At 39.2% G+C, this 19,270-nt stretch overlaps 1 protein-coding gene across 3 annotated transcripts; it reads right to left on the bottom strand.

The window, feature by feature from the left end:
- Positions 1-17,296: 17,296 nt before the first annotated feature.
- On the bottom strand, positions 17,297-18,588 carry LOC110872454. Of its 3 annotated transcripts, XM_022121251.2 has the most exons (4): positions 18,066-18,588; positions 17,816-17,951; positions 17,660-17,692; positions 17,297-17,565 (listed from the first exon to the last, which is right to left on the bottom strand). In XM_022121251.2, the coding sequence occupies exons 1-4, from the start codon at positions 18,218-18,220 to the stop codon at positions 17,509-17,511; spliced, it is 381 nt and encodes a 126-aa protein (XP_021976943.1). In that variant the 5' UTR covers positions 18,221-18,588; the 3' UTR covers positions 17,297-17,508. The 3 variants fall into 3 exon arrangements, 2 of the variants coding, with proteins under 2 accessions (XP_021976943.1, XP_021976944.1); XM_022121252.2 differs by lacking the exon at positions 17,660-17,692 and having other exon boundaries at positions 18,066-18,581; XR_002554443.2 differs by lacking the exon at positions 17,297-17,565 and having other exon boundaries at positions 17,657-18,000; positions 18,066-18,581.
- Between the last annotated feature and the right edge of the window lie 682 nt (positions 18,589-19,270).

The raw sequence follows: 19,270 nt of genomic DNA, 5'->3' as shown, positions 1-19,270 counted from the left end.
TTTAACTTCTCCTAGGACACTTGTCACTCTCTACTCTCTGATGGCTTCTTACCCTTCTTATTTTTAAATACTTTGTATTATAACTCAACCCGTATTGTTAAATAGTCAAAGTAGAGTTACTTACAACAATTAGTTGACTTCCACATGTGGGGTAAGCAAACTGCCCAAGGCCTTCATAATTAAGAGTTTGAGGAGTATAAGGCTGAGCCACCCTCCATCCCGCACAGCAAACGGAGCGGACTCAAACGACGTCCCACAGAACATGTAAATCCCTTCAAGATGAGTATGTAACTTAGATATGCAATTTTTATGTTAAATTATTTTTCAAATACTCGCTGGTTACATACCTATAAGAATAATTTTCCAGTTTGGAAGATATCGTTGTGTTTATTCTTCAAGGATTACTTCACTTTCATTAATGTGTTGACCACTTACTTCATGAATTCCTTCACATTCATTAGATGGTCCACTGCCTTCTTCATGGCTGTCCAGGGACCTTTGTGTCGGGGTAAGTTCAAGGTCACAAGGAACATGATGCGTTGTTGGGGATTCGGGAGGGGTGAAGTATCGTGTTTCAATATTTGGTGTCGCTCCGATTAAGGGTACATGTGCGTTTACTTCTGCATCTCCAATTCCTAGCCAGAGTAGCACGTTTGCGTACCATCCCCAAAAAGAATTGATAACATCTTGCAACATCGGATGCATCTTTCCTTAATTTTGGTAATTTCCCGATAAAGAGAATAGAAAAATAGAGCTCATTAGTACAAGATAGTGTTTGATATGCATGGATGAGTGGTGTAATGGAATAGACTATTACAAGTTAATGAAAAAAAATGTGTTTGATTGGTTAAGGTAATGGAATCACCTCCCTCAAATGCATTCCATCCACACCCCTTGTTTTTTTTATTCCATCCCATCCCTCACCTTCATCACCAACAACTCCCACCACCTCCAACACTAGTAAACCACCGCCGCCACCACCACCCGTCGCCACACTACATCGTCGACCACTGGCGCCACCGCCGATCATGTTGCCGCCACCTGTCGGCACCACCGCCTATAACACCTCGGAAATTCCTGTCCAATAAAATAAAGACACGTGTCATGTGAAACAAGCGTGTCAGGAACCCGGATCAAATAAAAGATGTATGGTAGGATTTCAAAAAAGGGCGTCATGTTATTAAAATACCTCTGAACGACCCAAGGGCGACATGTTATTAAAACACCTCTGAGCGACCCAAATTATAAATCACAAGATCCTTAAATCGTTTGATAAACATATGATATATTAACCGATTGTTTCTAAATGAATAAAATTCCATCTTTTATATGGAAATCGGGTCATTAAGAATGTTACTACTAAAATCCTGATTTAAACCTTTGTATAAAAGGAGTTGAAAGTAGTTTAATAAAGCATGTTCAACCTTTATAAAAATCCAAGATAAATTCTTGTAATTTCTGTCAATTTAATCTTGGCATAAGAATCCAAAGTAAAGATGTTCATACAAGCATGCAAAACCTAAGACAATGGACCCTACACTGCAGTAAAAGCCTGAGAATTTGGCATTACACTTTTGCATGGTCAAGACTTGGAAGTTTGCAAGATTTTTGGCTTCTGGTCATCGGTTACGGACCGTATGGCTTTAAGCTTACGGTCCGTAAGGTGCATACCTGGGCGATTTCAGCAAAGGTCGATTACGGACCGCACCCGTTCCAGCATACGGTCCGCAAGAGCTGCATACGGACCGCAAGGACTTAGGCTTACGGTCCTTAAGCCTGTCGCTGGCAGCAGAAAATGGACAGCTGCCTGTTCAGCCTGTTGCACCGCCTTAGTTATATGGTTTTCGAAACCAGGGACTTGCTAGGCAGTATTTAGCTTATTAGGGACACCTGGGATGATCTTGTAACCATCCTAGACTTCCATGTCTTGATCTTAAGCTCCCTTGTTCACTATATAAGGACTTGAGTTGTGAAAAAGGGACTTGGTCATTCTCATTTGCACTCAAGGCTTTTCTCTGGAGCTCCTGGACAGCAACAAATCCTTCTTAGGCTCCATAAGCATTCTTAGGACTCTTGTAAGTGTCCTTAACCTCCCTTAATCCAGTTTAGCTTAGTTAATTAGCTAAAAGTCAAACCGTCGTAATTAAGGTTTGACTTCGAGATTAGTCAATAATTACTCAGTCAAATCTCGAATTAAAAATACCTATAAGTAGGTAATTATGTGGGTAACAAACCCTTAAAAGGGTATTTCCAGATTCCCACTCTAACCATGATAATTGTCGAGTCAAAGCTTACCTTAAAAAAGTCAACAGAATGCTTAAATCCAATTGAACACATAATTACCAATGTAGGATACATGCAACCTGTTTGATCATTAATATAACTTGGTAACTAATGTAGGAACATGTCCCAACATGTTCAACTCGACAATTTTCTGTTTAGACCCGGTTTGGAACCGAAAGTCGCATAGTTTGACTCTCGCTCTGATTTTCAGTTCTGACCCATTTTAGCCAAGTTTAGGATTGCCTTAGAGCTTCTTTGGACCTAGTTACATGTTAGTATAACCCTCTGTGATTATACGGCTTGGTTCACTAGTTGTCTAATTATTATGCAAGTTTCCGTTAAATGCCCATTTGTTGACCATTATGCCCAAATGTCCATAAAATGTGATTTTTGAAAATATAAAAGGGTAGACATCTTAGTTACTAAATTATAAACTTGTACCTAAAATTTAACATCAGTTTGAGGTCTAGATTAAGAGTTATACTCATTATCGTAATTAGAAGCTTTCTTAGTAATTAATTAGCATAATTAGCATATAGCCTATCTAAACCCAAATTTTTATATCAAACTTTATACCCGCTGATATATAATAATATTTTGGGATTTTTAGAGATTTTTATTTATTTTTAGGCTGAGCATAACTTAGAGTTCTAAGCTTAATTCGGTTATTGCCGGTTATGCCCTTCTAGGCTATAAAATGAGTTTTATAAGTCTTTTTGACCGCAAACCTTTTTCTACTGATTTATTATGTTAAATATATTATTTTGAACCTTCTGGAATTATAAAAATATCAGCTTTTCTTTCAAAACCCGGAAATGGCTCCAAATCGTCTTTTTATGCATTTTTACGACATAGTATGTATCAAAACTAGTTTATATATATAAGAGTTGATACCTACTGATATATTTAGTAAAATTTTATATTATAACAGTAAACTAAGGTTTCAAACTTAGGTTTCCAGTTTTGACCTTTTAGGCTTATGTGAAATTACCAAAATGCCTTTTCGGTGCATAAGATGATTATAATTAATAAAATTCACATATATTTGATACTATATTGTTATAACATAGTAAACTAAGTATATTTACTGATTTATTCAGATATGTAACTCAGGTTACTAGTTTAACCCTCTTATACCCCTTTAAAATGACCAAAATACCCTTATAAGGCATAATTTGAGTTACAATTATTTTGGGCATAATAGGACATATCTTACTGATATCACAACATATTTAGTGCATATAATCTCAGGAAACTTGTATATGATTATTATGGTTACCCGTTACGCACTTTCGCGTTCGGATCAGCTTATGTAACTAGTTTACACATATTAGCCGAAACGGGTCAAACCATATCATCTTTGTCTCAAAATCCATAATGTGATTATGTTACCCATATTAAACAAGCATGCAAGCTTGTTGGGTCAAAGCCACATTCTAAACCGGTTTTCGCCTTCCGCGCAATTAAACCGTATTCATTCCTTGAAACTAACCGGTCTAAGCTTAGGCTAAATTAAAGACTCATTAGGATTCTAATAGGTTATTATAAACCTTCGTTCCAGAATAGGAGATCCAGTAAAAGATACTTGCACTTGCTTGTTGTGGTTTATACTTGCTCAGGTAAATACTTTTAACATATTTTCCCTTATACGGCCTTGGGGTACGGTATATAAAATACCGCTTGGTCGGGCATTTGACCTTAATCGATTAGTGGTTAAGTATTATCAAGATGACCCGTTTGAAAATTTGTTTTGTTTGTTTACACCTTTGGGAGTTTAATGACCATGTCCCGGAAATCATTGGCATCATTCATGAAATGGCCATGACCCTGACACGCGGGTGTAGGCGTACACCCGACAATGTGTCTATATTTATTAAGGTATAACCGTTGGCTTCCCACCGCGGATTTATACTATGTGGTGTGTCTATTAATCTTAAACCCGGCACGAACCGGGCGACTGAACGCATAACAAACATGTAATTCTTTTACAAGTTTAGATTTGATTAATTATCCCAAGTTATAAAAAGTTTTGTGCCAAGTGCATTCAAATAAATTTTTAAAATGTTTTCAAAATGAGTCAGTTAAATTGTATTTACCAGTGTAAACTGATATATTTTCCCCAAAAAGAATAAGTGCAGGTTCTACACGTAATAGGCTGGTTACTCCTTAGCATCGTTAGAGTCTCGCAAGCCTGGATGCCATTTATCTGTTGAACAGTTCTCCTTTTTATTTTGATCCGCCTGTGGATCTATTCCAGCTACATTGTGATACTTGGATATTACAGTTGTTTGGTTGAAATAAATCTATCTTTTTGCTTCCGTTGTGCATTATAATTTGTGTTGTTTGACTATGATGATATCAACTACGTCACGATACTCCCCCACCGGGCCCACCGGTGACACGTAGAAATTTAGGGTGTGACAGGTTGGTATCAGAGGCAACACTGAGTGAATTAAACACTTGCCATTTGTGTTTAATCTCAGTGCACAAATTGCACATTCCTCGAGTTCCGAGTCTAGAAAATGAACATAGGACAAACTCTATTTTGTTTTTGTTTTTCGATCCTTATTTTTGTATATATTGGTCGTTATCTTAACCATGTTTGCAGGTCGAAAATGCCGCCAAGATTTTTGAGAGGAAGAGGCAAAGGCCCAGTTACGGGCCATGACCATGAAGCCGGGCCTTCGCACCGGCGAACGCCATCAATTACCATGAGTACAAGCCCTCAGGAGCCATGGAGGCTCTACGTCGAACCCGGGAGGCGGTCAGTCTCCCTCAGTTCCTCACCTTCGTATCTGCATTCATTTAGGCCCCAATCAGGGAACGAGCCCAACAACCAACCACCTTCTTTTATACCCTTGCAAAGGTCGAACTCACACCATTCCTATGGCGACCCTACCCCTGTCTTTCAGAGCCGGTTCAATCCAGCTAACATCATTCAGGAACCCGTGGGATTTAACCCACTAGGACCTGAGGATCATTTCTCAAGGGATCACGCTGACGACATGGACGAAGACACAGATCCCGTGGAGCCTGCGTCCGGAACACCGAACCACCCCATCGAAATCTCCGATGGGTCATCATTTCACGGATCACCTTTTCGTGGTCCCGACAGTTACCAGGCGAGGTTTAACAAGTGGGACTGGTATTTCACTCCCTCTCACCACTCTTCTCCATACCAGCAGCAGCAGCAGTAGCAGGATCCTTCCGAGGATTCTTGATTTGTGGCAGTTACTCCGCCACCACCACCACCAGTGGAATAGCAACCGCCTCCGGAGCCACCGAGGCGGAGAAGGTTAAACGCACGGATGTCCGTGCGAGGAGGAGTCCGTATCAGCACTCCTCAGCCCTCGAGTGGCAGTCACTATCCGCCACTCCAAGAAGAAGACCCGCAGATGGGAGGACCATCAAACCTTACCCCAGAGATCAACTCTGTGCCTATGGCGCCACCGTCGGGTTTTGACAACCCAATCCCTGCCTACGCTAGTTCAGCGGCGTATAACCCTTTCGAGCAGCCGGTGCATACTCATTACAACTATGCTAATGTGGACCCATACCAGGAGGCATGGGACTACAATGCTAGTCACCCAGAGGGACCATATGGTGGTCTTTGGACCACTGGTTACCCAACTTATGGGTACCAACGTCCGCCACCTCCTCAACCTCTGTACCAGCCGCCGCAACCGCAGTTGATCCCGCCTGAGCGCCAGCAAGAAGTCCTTGAAAGATTGGACCGATGTGAACGGGAAATCCAAACAGAGCGCAGTAACACTCGAGGCTTCTTCAAGGGATTGTCAGACTTGATCAAAGGGAAGTCCAAGAGAAGGGGTCATTGAAGGCCTTTGTTGTTTTATTTATTTTCGATGTAATCAAGTCCCTGTGTGGACTTTTTGTTTCAGTACTCAGCCCCTGTGTGGGCTTGTCTTTTAGTATTCTGCCCCTGCATGGGCATGTCTTTTAGTTAACCCCTGCGTGGGCTTGATTTGCTTTCCGCCCCTGCGTGGGTATTTATTTTCGTAGAAGTCCCGTTTAGGGCAAAAGATGTACTTGTTTAAATTATTTATGAGGTGTTTTAGTTTAAATTTTTCATTTTACTTATTATTATTAATTATGTGCATAAAACATGAAATAAATGAAAATAATTAAAAGATCTGCCATTATGCTAAAATGGTAAAATCTAAAAAGGGACAAAGACCTAGCCATATGTTATCATAAAACAAGGCCAAGATGGTAGTTCCATAATTAGATTAAGATCCATACTAACATCTCAACCTAGGACTATTCCGCATTAATTATTAAAGGAATCTTAGAAGTAAAACCTAGCCTATATGTTGTTGCAGACATGGCCAAAATGGTAGAACCCACACAATAGATCCCAATTATTGTTAACATCTGTAAGCGTGTTAACCTTCTTGGCAAAATGTGAATCGTTAAAGTCACACAGGCCATCCTTTAAAAAGGGTTAATCTAAATTCTCTTAATTATATAACCGCCCCTTAAGGGCGAAGTGCCTGTGGGCAATAATTAAATGTCCTCTGGGAATAAAAACAATGGTAGCTTATGACTCCCTGTTAATAAAGGGTGATGAACTGTGGTTCAAACCTGAATACCGGGACCCTGAAAATTCCTGGTTTATAATTAAATTAAATTGTCCTTGTGACTAGGCCTTATATTATCAATTCATAATTTAGGGTAATAATAAAGATCCTAAAATTTTAACAAATTAACCTAAAATGGCAATTTAAAACCATGGTTAATAGAATAGAAAATACTGTAAAAACCTCTATATAAAACCTTGCCCATTATTTATATGTAGCAATTGAAGCTACATGGCTGGGTCGGATGAAGTAAATAGCCATCCGGTGGAAAACCACGATAACACCAGAATACAGTTGACTGGTGCGGAGCTGCAAGCACTAGTGGACAACGCCATCACAAAAGCTTTGGAGAGGCAGAACAGTGAGTCCTCTGGGACCCAAAGTAGAACCCTGTCTACACCTCATTCCAAGCCAAAAACCCATTCTGAGGCTCATAGCAAACCACCCTCTGTCCAGCCTAAACCTAAGAAGGATGATGATCGACACTCATCAAATGAGAACAGTGTTCACCCTAAGAAGATAGTGTTCGATGATGCACCTCGTGCCAAGGGTTGCACATACAAGTACTTTGTTTCGTGCAAGCCCCAAGACTTTATTGGGGAAAAGGGCGCTGTGGATTGCATGACCTAGCTGGATGAAATGGACACTGTTGTGGACATTAGTGGTTGTGCTGAAAGGGACATAGTAAAGTTTGTATCAAAGTCATTTAAAGGTGAAGCCCTAGCATGGTGGAGATCATTGATTCAAGCTTCAGGAAAAATTCCATTGTACAACATGTCATGGGAGCAATTTGTTGCTCTTATCAAAGAAAATTACTGCCCTCAGCATGAGGTTGAAAAGATAGAGTCTGATTTTCTATCTCTGGTCATGAAAAACCTGGATTGCCAGGCTTATCTCACGAGCTTCAACGCCATATCAAGATTGGTTCCGTACCTTGTGACCCCGGAACCCAAAAGGATTGCACGTTTCATTAGGGGTTTGGCCCCAGAAATAAAAGCAAGCGTGAAGGCCTCTCGGCCCGCTACATTTAGATCCGCAGCTGATATATCTCTGTCCCTCACACTGGATGCAGTGAGACAGAGATCATTGAGAAATACTAACGTGGAGAAAAGGAAACGTGAAGATGATAATTCACGTCGGTCGGGCAAGAAGCACAAAGGAAACCAAGACCGCAAGAAGGGGTCTGAAACTAAAAAGAGTGATCAACCATCGGGTGATAGGCCGAAGTGCAAGATTTGCAAGAAGCACCATTTCGGGAGGTGCAGGTTTGAGCAGAAGTCCCAATCCTAGCCAAAGGCATGTGGATTTGCAAATCCTCCGAGCACAGGACCCTTGAGTGCAAAAAGCTGAAGGATGCAACTTGCTATAGTTGCAATGAAAAAGGGCATATCAAGACCAACTGCCTAAAACTGGCAAAGAAAGCTGAGGAAGGGGAAAAGACCAATGCCAAGGTCTTTCAAATGAATGCTCAGGAGGCCATCCAGAATGACAACGTCATAACCGGTACGTTTCTCATTAATGATGTTTACGCAAGAGTATTGTTTGATTCTGGAGCAGATAAATCCTTTGTAGATAATAAGTTTTGTGAGTTGTTAAGATTGCCTGTTAAAGCCTTAAGTGTGAATTATGAGGTAGAATTAGCTGATGGGACTATGGAAACAGTCTCGACTATGTTAGATGGATGTGTTATGTCCATTAGGAACCACTCTTTTCCTTTGTCCTTGTTACCCTTTAAGTTAGCCGGTTTCGATGTAGTGTTGGGTATGGATTGGTTATCGCATAACCAAGCCCAAATTGTGTGCAACAAGAAACAAGTGGTGATTAAGACTCCGTCCGGTGAACCACTTACCATTCAGGGAGATACTCATCATGGATTGCCTGAGCAAGTGGCTATGCTAAAGGCATCCAAATGTTTGAAGAAGGGTTGTGTCATTTATATGGAACAGGTAACCATTGATGAGCAGAAGCCCAAGATTGAAGACATCCCCGTTATTTTTGAGTACCCTGAAGTCTTCCCAGAAGAACTACCTGGTTTGCCACCAGATAGACAAGTGGAGTTCAAAATCGACATCATTCCAGGAGCAGCGCCTATTGCAAGAGCACCGTATAGATTGGCACCAACAGAAATGAAGGAATTAAGAACGCAGCTAGATGACTTACTAGCCAAAGGTTTTATTAGACCTAGTTCATCTCCTTGGGGAGCACCGATCTTGTTTGTCAAGAGGAAAGATGGGTCGATGCATTTATGTATCGATTACCGAGAGCTTAACAAGGTTACTATCAAGAATAAGTACCCTTCGCCCAGGATCGACGATCTGTTCGATCAATTGCAAGGAGCAAGCAACTTTTCTAAGATTGATTTGAGGTCAGGCTACCATCAGTTGAAGGTTAAGGATGAAGATGTTCACAAGACTGCATTTAGGACTCGTTATGGTCACTACGAGTTTCTAGTGATGCCTTTTGGGCTCACTAATGCACCTGCCGCATTCATGGATCTCATGAATCGCGTCTGCAAGCCTTATTTGGATAAATTTGTCATTGTCTTCATCGATGACATTCTCATATATTCGAAAAGTCAAGCTGACCACGAGAAGCATCTTCGATGTATTCTTAAACTGCTTCATCCAGAAAAGCTTTACGCCAAATTTTCTAAATGTGAATTTTGGCTACGAGAAGTCCAATTCCTTGGACATGCAGTCAGTGAGCGTGGTATCCAAGTAGATCCCGCTAAGGTTGAAGCTGTCATGAATTGGCAGGAGCCGAAGACGCCTACGGAGATTCGCAGTTTCCTAGGACTAGCAGGATACTACAGACGCTTTATCGAGAATTTCTCAAGAATTGCAGCACCCCTGACTTTGCTGACTCGCAAGAATAGCAAGTTAAATTGGGGGCCTAAGCAGCAAGAGTCATTCGATATTTTGAAGCAAAAGTTGAGTAATGCACCAGTGTTGACGTTACCTGAAGGAATTGATGAGTTCATAGTCTATTGTGATGCATCACACACCAGAATGGGTTGTGTGTTAATGCAAAAAGGCAAGGCCATTGCCTACGCTTCACGACAGTTAAAAGTGCATGAGAAGAATTACACCACTCATGATTTGGAGTTGGGTGCCGTTGTATTTGCATTAAAACTATGGAGGCACTACTTATATGGAACCAAGTGTGTGATCTATTCCGATCACAAGAGCCTCCAGCATCTGTTCAACCAGAAGGATTTGAATATGAGGCAGCGACGTTGGATGGAAACTCTGAATGACTATGATTGTGAAATAAGATACCATCCAGGCAAGGTCAACGTAGTCGCAGATGCCTTGAGTAGAAAGGAAAGAGTAAAGCCAATAAGGATCAATGCCAAGAGCATTGAAATCAAGAACAGTCTGAATGAAAGGTTGTTAGCTGCACAGAAGGAAGCTGTGTCAGAAACTAACTATTCTAATGAAAAACTAGGAGTGACTGAAGAACAATTATCCTATGGCAAGGACGGAATCCTGAGATTAAATGGAAGAATATGGGTTCCTAATTATGGAGGACTTCGAGACGTCATCCTTTAGGAAGCCCACAAATCAAGATATTTCGTTCATCCTGGAGCTGATAAGATGTACCAGGATTTGAAGGCGAATTATTGGTGGATAGGCTTGAAGAAGTCTATAGCTACCCATGTAGCTAAATGTCTGACGTGTGCTCAAGTCAAGGCTGAGCATCAGAAGCCGTCAGGTTTGCTACAACAACCTGAAATCCCCACTTGGAAATGGGAAATGGTAACGACGGATTTCATCACCAAGTTGCCAAAAACACAGAGGGGAAATGATACTATATGGGTCATAGTTGACAGACTGACTAAGTCAGCGCATTTCCTACCCATTAAGGAGACTTACAGTTCGGACATGTTGGCCCAACTGTATGTTGATAAAATCGTATCCCTGCATGGGGTACCAGTGTCTATTATCTCTGATAGGGATACTAGATACACTTCGCATTTTTTGGAAAAGTTTCCAACAGTCTCTGGGCACGCAATTGAATTTTAGTATAGCTTACCATCCTCAGACGGATGGGCAGAGTGAGCGTACCATCCAGACCTTGGAAGACATGCTTCGTGCATGTGTAATTGATTTAGGAGGAAGCTGGGATAAGCACCTACCTTTGGTCGAGTTCTCCTACAACAATAGCTATCATACCAGCATTCAGGCTGCGCCTTTTGAGGCACTATATGGTAGGAAGTGCAGAACGCCCATCTGTTGGGCAGAAGTAGGAGATACTCAATTGTCAAGTCCCGATCTAGTCTTTGAAACGACGGACAAGATTGTTCAGATTCGTGACCGCCTAAAAGCTGCCCGGGATAGGCAGAAGAGCTATGCTGATAAAAGGCGAAAACCCCTCAAGTTCGAGGTTGGTGATAAAGTTTTGCTCAAAGTATCACCCTGGAAGGGGGTGATGCGATTTGGTAAGAAAGGTAAGTTAAGCCCGAGGTATATAGGACCATTCGAGATCATCGAATGTGTTGGGTCAGTGGCTTATAAGTTAAACTTACCAGAAGAGCTCAGTGGTATTCACAATGTATTTCACGTCTGCAATCTAAAGAAAGTCTAGCTGATGAATCACTAGTCATACCACACACAGATGTGCACATAGACGAGAGCTTGAAATTTGTGGAAAAACCTGTGTTGATTGAGGATCGGCAGGTAAAGAAGCTTCGAAGGAAGCACGTGCCTATTGTCAAGGTCAGATGGGATGCCCGCAGAGGTCCCCATTATACATGGGAGTTAGAGTCCACAATGAAAGAAAAATACCCTCAATTATTTCAGTAAATCTCGAGGTCGAGATTTCTTTTAAGGGGGTGAGGATGTAACACCTCGGAAATTCCTGTCCAATAAAATAAAGACACGTGTCATGTGAGACAAACGTGTCAGGAACCCGGATCAAATAAAAGATGTATGGTAGGATTTTAAAAAAGGGCGTCATGTTATTAAAATACCTCTGAACGACCCAAGGGCGACATGTTATTAAAACACCTCTGAGCGACCCAAATTATAAATCCCAAGATCCTTAAGTCATTTGATAAAATCTGATATATTAACCGGTTGTTTCTAAATGAATAAAATTCCATTTATTATATGGAAATCGGGTCATTAAGAATGTTACTACTAAAATCCTGATTACGGTCCGTAAGGTGCATACCTGGGCGATTTCAGCAAAGGTCGGTTACGGACCGCAACCGTTCCAGCATACGGTCTGCAAGAGCTGCATACAGACAAAATGCCCTTATAAGGCATAATTTGAGTTTAAAATTATTTTGGGCATAATAGGACATATCTTACTGATATCACAACATATTTAGTGCATATAATCTCAGGAAACTTGTATATGATTATTATGGTTACCCGTTACACACTTTCGCGTTCGGATCGGCTTATGTAACTAGTTTACGCATATTAGCCGAAACGGGTCAAACCATATCATCTTTGTCTCAAAATCCATAATGTGATTATGTTACCCATATTAAACAAGCATGCAAGCTTGTCGGGTCAAAGCCACATTCTAAACCGGTTTTCGCCTTCCGCGCAATTAAACCGTATTCATTCCTTGAAACTAACCGGTCTAAGCTTAGGCTAAATTAAAGACTCGTTAGGATTCTAATAGGTTATTATAAACCTTCGTTCCAGAATAGGAGATCCAGTAAAAGATACTTGCACTTGCTTGTTGTGGTTTATACTTGCTCAGATAAATACTTTTAACTTATTTTCTCTTATACGGGCTTGGGGTACGGTATATAAAATACCGCTTGGTCGGACATTTGACCTTAATCGATTAGTGGTTAAGTATTATCAAGATGACCCGTTTGAAAATTTGTTTTGTTTGTTTTAAGCCTTTGGGAGTTTAATGACAATGTCCCGGATATCCTTGGCATCAGTCATGAAATGGCCATGACCCTGACACGCGGGTGTAGGCGTACACCTGTCAGTGTGTCCATATTTATTAAGGTATAACCGTTGGCTTCCCGCCGCGGATTTATACTATGTGGTGTGTCTATTAATCTTAAACCCGGCACGAACCATGCGACTGAACGCATAACAAACATGTAATTCTTTTACAAATTTAGATTTGATTAATTATCCCAAGTTATAAAAAGTTTTGTGCCAAGTGCATTCAAATAAATTTTTAAAATGTTTTCAAAATGAGTCAGTTAAATTGTATTTACCAGTGTAAACTGACGTATTTTCCACAAAAATATTAAGTGCAGGTTCTACACGTAATAGGCTGGTTACTCCTTAGCATCGTTAGAGTCTCGCAAGCTTGGATGCCATTTATCTGTTGAACAGTTCTCCTTTTTATTTTGATCCGCCTGTGGATCTATTCCAGCTACATTGTGATACTTGGATATTACAGTTGTTTGGTCGAAATAAATCTATCTTTTTGCTTCCGCTGTGCATTATAATTTGTGTTGTTTGACTATGATGATATCAACTACGTCAGGATACTCCCCCACCGGGCCCACCGGTGACACGTGGAAATTAGGGGTGTGACACCGCCACCACCACTCTCCGCCATTGAACATCGGTGCCACTGCCACCACTACTCTCCGCCACCAAACATTGGTGCCACCGCCACCCGCCGACCACCACCACCCTCCGCAACCAAACACCTGTGTCGTCGCCGCCACTAGTCGTTGCCGCCACCACCACCCGCCGTTGTTGCCGCCACCGTCGCCGACCACTCCCACCCTCCGCCACCGAACACGGGCCCCACCGCCCCCTCCGCCACTGAACACCGGCGTGTCGCCGCCACCGACCGCCACCGCTATTGACCGACGCCACCACCCGCAACCTCCACCCATCGCCGATTTTATTCCTTCTACTAAACAACACGAGGTAATGATTCATTCCATTCCCGCATAGTAACCAAACAATACCATGGAATGGAAATGGAATGATCTATTTCGTTCCTTTTTCCATTCTCCTAAACCTTACTCCTAAAGGATCATGAATTTATTCTCCTAAACCTTAATCCTAAAGGATCATGAAGACTATATCATGAATTTCTTCTCCTAGACCTTAATCCTAAAGGATCATGAATTTATTCTCCTAAACCTTAATCCTAAAGGATCATGAAGGCTATATGTATACTTATCAACTGTCTATCTGAAGACTATATGTATACTTATCAACATGTAAAAGAAACACATATGTAAATTTACAAAGAGTGGCAAAACCATAACTAGAGTCACAATAGTTTCTCCTTTACGATTCTAGGTATCTATCTACTATAATAAATGAAACCAAGTTTTAAACACATGTCAATAATTGAAGTCATCTATTTTTATAGATATAATTAATATCAATTAAAAGATAATTATACAATTAAATTTAAAATAAATTTAAACAATACATATAGGAGATAATATATATAATATTTTAAAATAGAGTAAATTACAAAAATCGTCCTTTATGTATGTCATTTATTGCAAACTGTGTACTTTGTCTTTAATAATTACAGAAAACGTATTTGATGTTTGTAAACCCTTGCAAGTTATGTCCTTTAGCCCTAACTCAGTTAATTTAAATGATTTATTTATTTTATTAAACTAAAATAGTTAAGGGTAGAATCTATTTCAAAAATGTTTAAAAGGTGTTTATTGGTTCTATACTTATATTTTCGTGTTCAATTCTCAACTCAAATACGGTAATCTACATCTATAAGAACAATCACCACAATCACCCCATCCATCATATATCGAGTATATCCGTTAGTTTTTTTAAGACATAAATTTTTATTAGATTCATTCAACCCGTGTAACAAATGAGGTTTTTTAAAGATATAACATTTTTTTACTATACAAAATTACATTTATGCAACTCGTGTAATACTCGGGGTTTTAAAAATATAACTATTTTTGTTATGTAGTATATAAAATTAGATTTATTCAATACATATAATACATAGGATTTATAAAGATATCACTTTTTATTGTTTGGCATATAAAATTACATGTGTTAAACCCATATAACACAGCCTCCCGCTTTAGTCTCCCTAACGGTCGAACTTAGTCTCGCTCCTCAGCTCGACGAGGTTCTTAAAAATGTAACTTTCTTATTATTTAATATCTATCTACTATAATAAAAGAAACAAAGTTTTGGACACGTGTCATTCATTGAAGCCATCTATTTTTATAGATACAATTAATATCAATTAAAAGATAATTATACAATTAGATTTAACATAAATTTAAGCAGTTCATATAGGAGATAATATATATAATATTTTAAAATAGAGTAAATTCCAAAAGTCATCCTTTATGTATATCATTTATTGCAAACTGTGTACTTTATTTTCAGTAATTACAGAAAACGTATTCGATGTTTGTAAACCTTTCTTATTATTTAATATATAAAATTAAATATTTTAGTCTCGCTCCTCAGCTCGACGAGGTTCTTAAAAATGTAACTTTCTTATTATTTAATATATAAAATTAAATTTACTCAACCCGTACAATACACGGGGTTGTTAAATATATAATTTTTTATTATATAATATATAAATTACATTTATTCAACCAATATAATAAACGAGATTTTTAAATATATATTTATTATTTGGTATATAAAATTGCATTTATTCAACCCGTGTAATAAACGAGATTTTTAAAGATATATTTTTTATTATTTAATATATAAAATTGCATTTATTCAACCCGTGTAATACACGGGGTTCTAACCTAGTACAACATAATATAACACAAATTATTTTGTTTTACCAGTCTATTTAAAAGAACAAACGTATTATTGCTACACAAATTAATGTTAAAACCATTGAAAAGGGATTTATTTTTTTAACTTGCAAAAATGTTTTCCAAACAAAGTACAGATAAAAAAACAAATAAAGTTATAAGTCTCGAATTTGTTATAAACCAGACATTTTAGGCACAACCCATTACTTATGGGCTTTAGGGTTTATGGTTATATTTATCTTTATATATTGTAATGTTGAATATGGTGAAGGATTGAATGAAGATTTATCTCTTTTCTCTTTGGTTACTGCTCGTCGCCAGGAACATCCATCGATCTTCATCAGGAATTCATTAACACCACTTTTTGATTCAGATAATTTTCCGTTCATCACAATCCGGGTACGCCAGACTGTATATGGATCAATATATTTTTCAACTATATATATTTTACAAGGTTTCATATATTGACGTATTCTGTTAATTTTCGTATATCTTATCATAACTATATATTGGTTAGGTGGGTACCACGAATTTTCCAATCTATATATAGTGGTATATATATAAAACATAGGATTTCCCTTTGATTTTGTAGCATATATTATGAACGCATACAACAATTTTGAGAATCGATCCACGTACAAATCAATGAATCGATCGGTACACAACGGCGGTCACTACCGCCGTACACAAAAATCTTACCCGGCAATTTTTTTTTTCCGGTGATTGTCCTCAATCGCCAACTGTTTCTGTTGTGGTTCTTCAACCGTTACTGGATCCCTCGACATCATCGTCCCCTGCGTGAATGCTTCAAATGATGTAGTGACAGTATATCTTTTCTCCGACATCATCATCCACTGCCGTGCAAGTTTTTCACCGGCGAATCGGTACCACCGGCGGTCGAGTCGTTAGCCATTGACCGGAGTTTGGCCGGATTTTGTTATCTTTTTGAGTCACGTATACTGGGGAAGGAGTAGGAGGGAGAAAGATGAAAGAGATGCCTAGAGGATTTCTCTGTAAAAGTTTCCAATCGAAAACCTAAAACCAAATAGTTCATCTTCAAGCGAACAATGACCGGTGTTGTATCTTGTTTTTGCGATTTTGCCAGATCTTTTCTTTCATGCTATTTTTGTGTAGCAATAACAATGGCAGTTCAAGCTCATTATCATCATCCTTCTAATCTTCTTCATCTCCACAGAAACGACGATTGCTCATTTGTTAACGATCAAACTTCTAATCAGATATTATTCACCGATTTTCCAGTAGAAAACAACAACGGAAATAATAACTCGAGAAAAGTAAGAGAAATCGATATCGTTTGATTCATATCGAAACTTAAAAGAAGATGCAATGGGATACAGCCCTTCTACCACATATAATGTTATATAAATATACTTTATATTATATTCAATCTTTGGCTTTTATTGGTAACTCTGTGGGTAGAAATATTTCTGTGGGTAAAAAAAAAAACATCCAGTGGTTTTCTAAAGATGATTGGATTATAGCTATTATTATTATTATATTATTATTATTTATATGATTTAATTTAGGGTAAATTACTTTTTGAGTCCCTGTGTTATATGTGTTTTAATTAGTTGAGTCCAAAAGCAAAAAGTTTAACGACCTGAGTCCCTATAAGCAATTTGTTTAACCATTTGAGTCCAAATTTCTAACTCCATCCATCAAGTCTGTTAACTACAAGGGCAATTTAGTCATTTACACACAAAGTACAACTCTAATATGCATAAGAGTATAATGAACAAGTCTTTAATGCACAGGAGTAAAATATTATATATTATTCTGCACATTCTCTCTCTCTGGAGATCCAACCACCACCACCACCCTCCATCACCGCACCACCACCATCCCTGCCACCGCACCACCACCATTCCCACCACTGAACCATCGCTAACAGACATCGCTGAATGAGATTTCGAAAAGCAGAGAAGACGGTACGCCTGATTGCTGCCAAAAACGATAGAATATATAAGAATTACCTACCTCAACGCCTCACAAACTGGTCTACACAAGCAAATATATAAATTACACGCTCTTCTACCGTTAACATCTTGCTGGAAATAGGGGCATAAATCTGAAAATAACGCAATAAAATAAGCGTGACAATAAACAAAACACAGTTCTACCCACTCTAATATCAAACAAAGATCCAACACCCAAAATCTCAACACCATTCTAGTAACATTTTAACATTAACCTGAGCCACAAGACATAGGTGTTCTCCACATGAATCACAGCTAAGAAGATCCGGTCTAATAGCAGACTCAGAACAAGGAAAGTCCTGCAGAATAATACCCGGTTCGAACCGTACCATTACCAGCCTAACCCAACACCTGAAATGGATCCGACCCGGCAAGAGAATCAACTTTGTATCCAAAACCCCTAAAACATAAACACTAATTTACATCGGTGGACGACTAAATGTAAATGGCAGCAATCAGGCGTACCGTCTTCTCCACTTTATCCAATTCTCCATCGCTGAATGGTGGTGACGGTGGAGATACAACGGTGGTGGGTGTTGTGGTGGTGACGGTGTAGTGGTGATACACTGCACACACACCCATTTCAGTTCACACCCATCCCTCCTCTCTCTCTTTCTCATCTAGACCACCATTAACACCACCGCACCATCAGTGCACCACCACCTGAACGTTGGAGGGGGGCTTCTTTCTTTCTTGTGAGACCTCTGAATCACCAGAAATTGACTTCTCCACAGAGTTAGGGTTCACCACATCTGGAATTGCTGTGTTGATGCTCAAATTAGAGAGGGGGCTTCTTTCTTTCTCTGCTCTCGATTGCTTGTGGATACCCTAACTGCTGGGAATCGTAGCTCCAGAAGAGTATTTCGCAGCCGGAGATGGAGCTTGGACATGAGGGTTTTGATGGTGATGATGGTGTCGAAGGTGGTATTGATGGTGTGGCGACGATGGTGTTGCTGGTGGAGGTGTGGTGGTGGGTTGGAGGTGGTTTTGGTAGAGAGAGAGAGAGAGAGAAAGTTCTGGAGGTAATGGTGAAGATGAAGATTGTTTATGATCTGGACATATATATATATATATATTTAATAATAAAATGGTTTTTTAATATAAAAGGGTGTTTTGGTCATTTTAAAAAAAGTTAACTGAGATTATCTAACTGAGGTTGAAATTTGGACTCAAATGGTTAAAGAAATTGCTTATAGGGACTCAGGTCGTTAAACTTTTTGATTTTGGACTCAACTAGTTAAAACACATATAACACAGGGACTCAAAAAGTAATTTACCCTTTAATTTATAACAAAACAATCATTTTATTGAATAAATAGAAAGAACCGAACACTTTTAGCTATTTGGTCCTATGGTCCACACCATGTGTTTTGTGTTGGTTCAGGCCCCACTCTACACACACTACAAAATCACTATGTATCTATATGTATGTGATCACTTTCTAGAGAAAGAAAATATATTGAGAATGAAGAACGAGACAGACTTCAGTTTCTAATGAAAAGTGGGTGCATTATTCAATAAAACAAGGAGGCTTTAAATAGCCATACATAATACAAAACGTGGGAACATGCAAAATAATAAAATACTACTTCTCCTAGAAATGAGGACTTGCTAAACAAGTCAGACTAATAATTCAAACTCACGTTCACAATAAACTCGGTCAAACTCAA

Source organism: Helianthus annuus, chromosome 8 (assembly GCF_002127325.2).
Source record: "Helianthus annuus cultivar XRQ/B chromosome 8, HanXRQr2.0-SUNRISE, whole genome shotgun sequence".
NCBI lineage: Eukaryota > Viridiplantae > Streptophyta > Magnoliopsida > Asterales > Asteraceae > Helianthus > Helianthus annuus.
Note: the sequence above shows the minus strand (reverse complement) of the source record. Positions and strands in the feature narration are given on the sequence as shown.